This window comes from Microtus pennsylvanicus, chromosome X, assembly GCF_037038515.1.
Source record: "Microtus pennsylvanicus isolate mMicPen1 chromosome X, mMicPen1.hap1, whole genome shotgun sequence".
Classification (NCBI taxonomy): domain Eukaryota; kingdom Metazoa; phylum Chordata; class Mammalia; order Rodentia; family Cricetidae; genus Microtus; species Microtus pennsylvanicus.
The window spans coordinates 105,557,416-105,566,636 of record NC_134601.1 but is presented as its reverse complement, the minus strand read 5'-3'; the positions used below and the strand labels follow the sequence as shown (position 1 = coordinate 105,566,636).

The 9,221-nt window shown below is 39.7% G+C and overlaps 1 protein-coding gene across 1 annotated transcript; it reads left to right on the top strand.

The window, feature by feature from the left end:
* The first annotated feature begins 7,512 nt into the window (after nt 1–7,512).
* Nucleotides 7,513–8,487, top strand: LOC142840459 (small nuclear ribonucleoprotein F-like). The gene is made up of 2 exons (XM_075956972.1): nt 7,513–7,644; nt 8,419–8,487. The coding sequence occupies exons 1-2, from the start codon at nt 7,513–7,515 to the stop codon at nt 8,485–8,487; spliced, it is 201 nt and encodes a 66-aa protein (XP_075813087.1).
* Nucleotides 8,488–9,221: the final 734 nt, after the last annotated feature.

Sequence of the window (9,221 nt, the reverse complement as noted above, 5' to 3'; positions counted from 1 at the left end):
GCTTCTTTTAAGAATTTAACCAAATTTGTTAGAAATACTACTAAGTATCTAGTAAAATTATTTCCTTTCTCAGGTCTTTGATGGGGTTGAAGACTAGATAGTCATAGTTTGTTTCCTCTCATGACTTAGCCAAACCATTCTTTATAAAGTTTTAGTGAAGAGGGGCGCTAGAAAGAAATCCGACACAAGCTCAGAATTGAGTATAATAAAGGGTTATTAATTTTGAGGTAGACTCACAGATCACAGTCCTCTGCTCTAATGGGGAACAGCGGCCAAATCCCACAGCCGGAAGAGGCAGGACATATGCTTTACGTTGGCATTTATAGTACAAGAGGCCATGCCCAAGTGGACAGATAACTTAAAGGCTACTGGCTATAGAATTTCCTATAGCACCTCCTCCTTTTGTTTAAATAAGAGAGTTCTAGACCTAATACAAAATTATATGCAATAAGAACAAGTATTAGGTATAAAAATTATAATTACAACCAGCATAAGCAATATCAAGGAAGAAACATTTGATAAATGTTTTAATAATTACCCTATTCTAACTGGGGACCTCAGCTTGGGCACCTGGGAGCCCCTCTAGGGTCAAGTCTCCTGCCCACCCTAAAGTGGGTCCCTTAACTAAGAATTGTGGTTCCGTGCTCCCCTATCCAACCTTCCTTTATCCCGATCCTCTTGTTTCCCCAAGTCCACCCTCCTTCCCTTCTACCTTTTCTCTCCCCATCTCCCCTAACCCCCATCCCACCCCACCCCCAAGATCCCACTTTTCCCCCCGGCAATTTTGTCTACTTCCCTTATCCAAGAGGATAACTATATGTTTTTCCTTGGGTTCACCTTCTTACTTAGCTTCTTTAGATTCGCCTATTGTAGACTCCGTGAACCCTATTTATGGCTAGAAACCAATTATGAGTGAGTACATCCCCAGTTAGTTCCCTGGGCAGCTGAGGATAGGGAACCTGAAATGACCCTACCCTAGAGCAATACTGACGAATATATTGCATATCAGCCTAGAACTTGCATCTGGCGATGGATGGAGATAGAGACAGAGACCCACACTGGAGCACTGGACTGAGTTCCCAAGGTCCCAATGAGGAGCAGAAGGAGTGAGAACATGAGCAAAGATGTCGGGACCACGAGGAGTGCACCCACCCACTGAGACAGTGGAGATGATCTACTGGGAGCTCACCAAGGCCAGCTGGACTGTTACCAGAAAAAGCATGGGATAAAACTGGACTCTCGGAACATGGCGAACAATGAGGGCTGATGAGACGCCAAGGACAATGGCACGCGGTTTTGATCCTACGCAATGTGCTGGCTTGGTGGGAGCCTAGCCAGTCTGGATGTTCACCTTCCTAGATATGGATGGAGGGGGGAGGACCTAGGACGTACCACAGGGCAGGGAACCCTGACAGCTCTTTGGACTGGAAAGGGAGGGGGAGAGGAGTGGGGGGAAGGGGAGAGGGGTGGGAGGAGGGGGAGAAGAGTGGGAGGAGGGGGAGAAGAGTGGGAGGAGGGGGAGGGAAATGGGAGGCGGGTGGGAGGAGGTGGAAATTTGTTTTTTTTTCTTTTCTGTATCCTCCTTTTATCAATAAAAAAATTTAAAAAAAAAAATAATTACCCTATTCTAAGAAGTTTAAGTCTTGTATTATAAATAATTTGGCCAAGTCATAAGAGGAAAGTAATTACAACTATATAGTCTTCAACCCCATCAAAGATCTGGGAAGGGAAATAATATTACTTGAGTAAGCAGGAAGTACAATCAAGCAACTTCCAAAATGTGCAATAAATGACAAAGACAACTGGGCAATCACCCAAAGTCTCATTTGCAATGTTGGAGCAACCATCTTTTTCTAAGGCCTAGTATAACTAACTGACCATTTTTAGAGGCAGGAAAATTTTCAAAACCATCTTAACCTATCTTGGCAAGATTTGATAATCTTTTTTTCTTGTATTCTGCTTGTCTTGTACGGACATTGTGCATTTTGTCAGTGGTTGATGTATGGGTGATGTATGGGCAGTTCCTTGCCCAAAGGCCTGTTTTTCCATAAAGAAAACAAGCTCCAGATGAAGTTTCTTCGGTGGTCAACATTCTTTTTAGAATAGATCAGTGTTGCCAGGAGCAATCATGTCTCACATCAATAGAACCTTAAATTATTTAAATCCCGTATACTACAGCTCTTTGAAGTGGTTGAAGATTACATATCTATGCAGAATACAATCCCTATGTATTTGAAGAACCTGACTAGTCTAACTATAAATATGACTACTTACCTATAATTCTTAATACCTATATAACATAAGGTTAAGACTTCATATGAGAATATAAATGACTGTGTAAAAAATGAGGATGATGACCTCAAAATATAGGCAATGTATAAGTATCTTGATAAGAGGTAGAAATGTATATTGCAATATGGTAAATATATCCTAAAATTGTATCAATATACAAAATGTCTTAAGCAGAGGTAGAAGCATAAATGCATAAAATATGACAAAATAACTTTGCTGGGGTATACAAATATTGTAGATGAAAATCAGTACATATTTAATATATTTAAATTTGTATCAATATACAAGAATCTATACCAATCTAAATTGACTATAAATAATATCTCACAATTATTTACACTATTACTCACTATTATTATTAGGGTTAGTGAGCTCACACTAATCTATTATTCCATCCAGTCCTGCCCCCCCTTTTTTAGACTCCTTAGGATAGGAGAACTATTGAAAGATTTAACATATTTTTCTTGTATGATGTTGTTCATGATGGTTTTAATTCTAATTTTTATGTATGTTTTGCCTCTTCTTTTCCCTGGACAATACTTGGTATTTGTTCTTATTTTACATAGATTTTATTAGGCTCAGAACTTTCTTATTTAGACAAAAGTGGGAGGTGTGGTGTGAATTCCTTTAGTCAATAGCCTTTAAGATCCTGGCCCAATTTTGGCAAGGTCTCATGTACTATAAGTGCAGAAGAAAAGCATGCATGGTCACCCTTTTCTCTGCTGCTTCTGGTTCCAGTTAACAGATCGCATAGAGGATTCTAGATTGCTACCCATACTATGAGTTTATTCCCAAATAAATAAACATTTGCTACACTCCATTCCAGGCTATTGTGTAACTCTTTAATACTACTACAGTTGTTCCATGTCTCTAGCCCAGAGCCATGACAAAACAACAGCAACAGCTCCTGGCAGGGGCAGGACCCAACTAGGAGCCATCTAAGGTCTTGAGTCCAGGGTTGAAACACAGCAACAACAACAGCTTTGTTCCATGCCATTAGGCTGCTGGGTCAGTATTCAAACAGGACCCCCATGGAATCTCTAAACCACAGGCACAACTCAACATAAAGTAAGATCTCCATGGCATGCTATAAGGATGGTGTAACAGGACTCAAGAAGGAGCCTCATGGGGTCTCAAGCCCTATGCTGTGATGCAACAACAGCAATAGCTTTTCACCATGAAATACTGTTGTGTGGGTCAGGACTCAACCAGAAATTTCCCAGGATCTCTAGCCTTAGGTTAATGTTCAACAGAAGCAACAACTCAGCACCATGCCATGTGCTGGTGGGGGTAGGTTTAACAAGAAGCTTCCCAGTGTTTTTAGCCTGTGACCCCAAGATAACAACAATAACAGCTATGCACCATGCCATGATGCTTGAGCTGGCAGCAGGCCTTAACCACGTGTTGTCTAGAATCTATAGTTCAGGGTCACATCCATCACTGGACATGGTATAGCTGGTCCTGCGCCTCTCTGGATACTACAGCAGGGAGACCTGATGCCCCACCAGGCCCCATCCCTCACTATGGACATTTGCCTCACTTGGGCAGCAGACTCTGTATTGGGAACTCAAAATGAGATGGCCCTGAGGTTCTGAGAGTAACAGAGCTAACCTCTATCTGCCAATGTGATGGCATGAGTGAGGGAAAGTGTCATCTGACCACCACCTTTTTGTACACACAGTGAACAAAAGAGCTGGTCTTGGCATCAGAAATGTTTAAGAACTAGCACTGTCCCTCACCGACTCCAGCTTATGGGAGAGTGTGTCCTGCCGCCTTCCTGGGCAGTACACTAAGGTGACCCTTTTAGCTGAACCAGTGGTATAGGTGAGTCAGCCCTGAGGGCATGAGAACAAGAGAAATGACCCTTCATTTGCCATGTGGTAGCATGGGTGAGGAAAAGATGCTCTCCCATATCTATACCTTGCTATCTGTGGCAGATGAGAGAGATGGAGGGTCACAAGAATATGACAACTAGCCCTGCCTCTCACTAGGTGCAGCACACAGTAGAACAAACCCTGCAGCCTACCATGGCAGCACACTAGATCTAACCCTGATGTCAGGGTAACATGTGATGCAGCCCTGAGGATGTGAGAACATGAGAGCTACGTTACCTAGTATGTCCCATACAGCAGTCAAGAAAGAAATGTGCTCTGCATTTTGCCTAGGCAAGACAATGGAGCTGGCTCTGGTAGTAATAATTTGCCCTGCTCCTTGCTACAGGCTGCATTGTGTAGGCTGGCTGAGGTACTGTTAGAGAGATCACCTGGGTGATTGAAATGGTGGAATGCTAATGGGATGACCACCCAGATACCATCCAGATCTAGAACCAGGGCTTTAAGTTGACCCACTCTAATATCCATCTCATCTATGAATTGTTGGAGCATGGGAAGGGGAATAAACTGCATATTCAAAATTGCAGGACTCTTAGGACACGGACAAGAGGATATACAAGAGGACCTCCAGTGACAGCCCAGTGGTGTATTATTTCCGCTATAACAGAAAATAATAGAAAATCATGATAGTATATATTAGAATACTATGTACAAAAAAATCTAAAGATAGTATTATATAAGCTCCTGATGTTGAGGCCTGGAATACACAATGAGTTCCAGGATTCCCTGTACTATATGGAGAGACATTGTCTCAAAAATCAAAGAAACAAACAAAAAAAAAAGAAAAATGCACAAAACAAAACAAAAGCAAAAACTACTAGTACCTGTGGCTGTTTGAATGAAATTGTACCCCATAGTATTCCTGGAGGTTTGACCTTGCTGTTGAAGGTGTGGACTTGTTGGAGGACCTGTGTCACTGGGTGAGGGCATTGAAATTTCAGAAACACCAATCAGGCCCAATGATTTTCTCTTTTCCTGCTGCCTGCAGATCCTGATGTAGAACTCTACTTCTCTAGCTACCTCTCTAGCATCATATCTGCCTGAGTGTTATCATGCTTCCTGCCATGATAATGGTAATAGAATAAACTTCTAAATTGTAAGACAGCCATAATTAAATGTTTTCCTGTATAAAAATTTCCATGGACCAGCACCTGGGTGACAGAGGCAGGTTGACTTCTGTGAGTTTCTGGCCGGTCTGGTCTACAGATTGAGTTATAGGGTACCCAGGGCTGTTACACAGAGAAACCCTGTCTTCAAAATTCAAACAAACAAAAAATAATTGCTATGCCATGTGCATGGTGTCTATTCATAGAATTAACCCTAAGAGAGTACCAAGAAAACTGAAGATTATCAAAAAGTGGTGTGGGAGGTCCTTCTGTATATGTATTGCTTTTATTGTTTAATGAATAAAGAAGTGGCTTGGCCTATAGCATGGGAGGAAGAAGGTGGAGTCATAGAGAAGCCATGGAGCCATCAGAGATAGACACTATGAACTTTACCCAGTATATCACAGCCACTTGGCAATATACAGATTAATAAAAATGAGTTAACTTAATGTAAGAGTTAGCCAATAAGAAGCTAAAATAATGGACCAAGCAGTGACTTAATTAATACAGTTTCTGTGTTTTGGGACTGAGCAGTGGGGAACGACAAAGCAGCCTCTCTCCTTGCAATAAATTGTCACCCACATGGCCAACTAAAATCCACTTAAAACCTGAGAGAGCTAAAAAAAATGGGAGAGGGGATTGGATGGGATAATAGATTAGTGTAAGTTTACTAACACTAATAGTAAGAGTGAGTAATAGAGTGAATATTTGTGAGCCATTATTTATAGGTAATTTACATTGGTATATATTCTTATATATTGATACAAATTTAAATTATGTTGAATATGTTCCTATTTTTGTATACAATATTTGTATATCTAGATGAAGTTACCTTGTCATATGCATGCATGCTTCTACCTCTGCTTAAAATATTTTTATATATTGATACAATTGTAGGATATATTTATCATATTACAATGTACATTTCTATCTCTGATCAAGATACTTATAAATTGTTTACATTTTGAGGTCATTATCCTCTGTTACACAATTGCTTATTGTATAATATTCTAATACGAAGTGCTAATTTTTAAGTTATATAGGTATTAAGAAATATAGATTAATAGTTATCTATGTTTGTCATACTTATAGTTAGACTAATCAGGTTCTTTAGATACATAGAGATTGTATTTTACATAGACAGGTAATCTGCAATCATTTCAAAGAGCTGTAGAATATGGCATTAAAATAGCTTAAGGTTCTGTTGATGTGAGACATGATTGCTCCTGACAGCACCAATCTATTCCAGGGAGAATGTTGAGCAATGAAGAAACTCCATTTGGAGCTTGTTTTTTTTTTTTTCTTGAAAAAACTGGCCTTTGAGCAAGGAACTGCCCATCCCTCAACCACTGACAAGGTACATGCTCTCCAGAAATATATAAGCAGGACACAAATAAAAAGACTGTCAAATCTTGCCAAGACAGGGTAAGACGGCTTTGAAAATTTTCCTGCCTCTGAAAATGGTCTGTCAGTTATACTAGGCCTTAGCCAAATTTGGTTGCTTCAACGTTGCAAATGAGACTTTGGGTGTTTCCCCAGGTATCCAGTTGACTCTGTCAGTTGTTGAACATTTTGGAAGTTGCTTGATTGCATTTCCTGCTTACTCAAGTGATATTATTTCCTGTCTGGGATCTTCGACGGGGTTGAAGACTAGATAGTTGTAGTTACATTCCTCTCATTACTTGGCCAAGTTATTTATTATGTAAGACTTAAACTCCTTAGAATAGAATAATTATTGAAACATTTATCACATGTTTCTTGCTTGATATAATTGTTCATATTGTATGTAATTTTGTATTAGGCCTAGAACTCTTTTATTTAAACAAAAGGGGAAGGTGCTCTAGCAATTTCTATTGCCAGAAGCCTTTAAGTTACCCGTGCACTTGGGCATGGCCTCTTACACTATTTATGCCGATGTAAAACACGTGTCCGACCTCTCTTCCAGCTGTGAGATTTGGTTGCTGTCCTCCATTCCTGCACTGAATTATGACTTATGAATCTACCCCTAAATAAATAACCTCTATTATTCTCAATTCTGAGCTAGTGTGGCATTTCTTTAAGCATCCTTCTTCAAAAAGGTGTCATTTTAAAATCAGAACTAATGTCAGAGGAAGTTATTTTTTCCTATCTTAAAAATGTTTAGCAACAACTACTCTAGTCATCAGAGAATAGCAAAGAGAGGGTCAGTGGCTTACGGCTTGCAGCATTCATTAGTGTTTTCAATGCTTTTATCCCTCAATCCAATGCCTTTTCTCAATGTATTTACAGGAAAGCAAGTAATGGTGAAATGTAACAAAGGAATGGAGTATAAAAGCTACCTGCTATCTGCAGATGGCTACATGAATACAAAGATTGTAAATACGGAAGAATCTGAAAATGGGGCATTCCTACTTATTTTTCTATTTTATGTCTGTGTGGGCATATATGCATGAATAAATTTCCTATAAAGACCAGAAGAGGCCATTGGATTCCCAGCAGTGGGAGTTACAGGTGGCTGGGAACCACCATATATGAGTTCTGGGCACTAAACTCAAGACTTCTGCAAGAGCAGAATGCATTCTTAACCATTAAGAACTCTATCCAGCCCCAAGGCTTTTTTTTCAAATACTTATTGACCTAGTTTTCAACAACTCACAACATGAAACAACCTAAAAGCCCTTGAAAAATGAGTCTCATTTACCTAACAGTGTCTTTCAATTTTTTTTCTCTCATCTTGACCATAGTTTTTCTTCCCTTCATTCCTCCCAGTTCCCCATCTCACCTTCGCTCTCACCCAGATCTAATCCTGCTATATCTCCCTTCAGAAAAGAGCAGACTTTCTAGGAAGATCAACAAACATGGCATAAGAAGGTAGAATAAGACTTAGCACAGCCACTCATATCAAGGCTAGACTAGACAAGTCATTAGGAGGAAAAGGGTTCCAAGAGCTGGAGAAAGAGTCAGAGACAACCCACTCTGCTCATAATCTTAGGCACCCCGCAAGAACACCAATCAAATAGCTATAATGTATATGCAGAGGATCTAGTAGAGACATCTGCAGACTCTATGACTACTGCTTTGACCTGTGTGTGCTCCTGTGAAACCTGCTTAGTTGATTTTGGGGGCTGTCTTCTCCTTTTGTCCTTAAGCCCTCTGAATCCCACTGTCAAGTTTTCATCAAATCTGTACAGATCTTGTCTGATGGATCTGGGGTCTGAAGATCTAAAATATGAGGCAGACTACATTCTAATGCTATAGAAAATTTTACTTCAGTTCCCGTGTACATGAATGAAAAAAAGAAAGTGATAATCTAAGAAATGTTGTTTGAGTTAAGAAAAACAGAAAAACATGTAAATGAATGTCAGTAAGCACATACTAAATATTTATGGAGCAGCCCTTTCCCTGAACTTTCTCAGGATAGACCAATTTAAACACAATTGTCTGGCATGTAGAATAGATAATATCTTGGTAAACATGAAATCAAGGCAGAAGACCATATCCAGATTCAGGGTACACAGACCCAATTGGGTTCTATAGGTAAATTTGGACAGCAAACAAGAATAAACAAATCTTATAAATTAGAGATAAATGTTTGTCACAGGAGGTATGAAATCACATCCAGGAACAATTCAGGAAAAAAAATGCACCCGAGTTAAAAGGCCATCTGCTTTTTTTTTCCTGGAATCTCACACATGTGATTAGGTGATGCTCATGATGCATCATTCTTTTGACCATGTTCAAACACCTGTGTTCCTCCCTCTTCCTCTGTCAAAGGGTTCTCCATATTTGGCCTAATATTTGACTCTGATTCTCTGCACTTGCTCTTTTAGTTGCTTGCTGATGCTTGTCTTAGGCACCAATATATGTACATAGCAGATAATTATTAGGAATAATTTCATTGACTATTTATTTATTTATTCAATTATGGGTCAATTTTGTATGATTCTATCCT

What these genes read in the sequence shown, in the direction of transcription:
- LOC142840459 (XM_075956972.1), top strand. Translation starts at nt 7,513, where the DNA reads ATGCTTTTATCCCTCAATCCAATGCCTTTTCTCAATGTATTTACAGGA. An exon ending in GCTACATGAATACAAAGATT is followed by an intron (nt 7,645 to 8,418) that starts GTAAATACGGAA and finishes TTTGTCCTTAAG; the next exon opens with CCCTCTGAATCCCACTGTCA.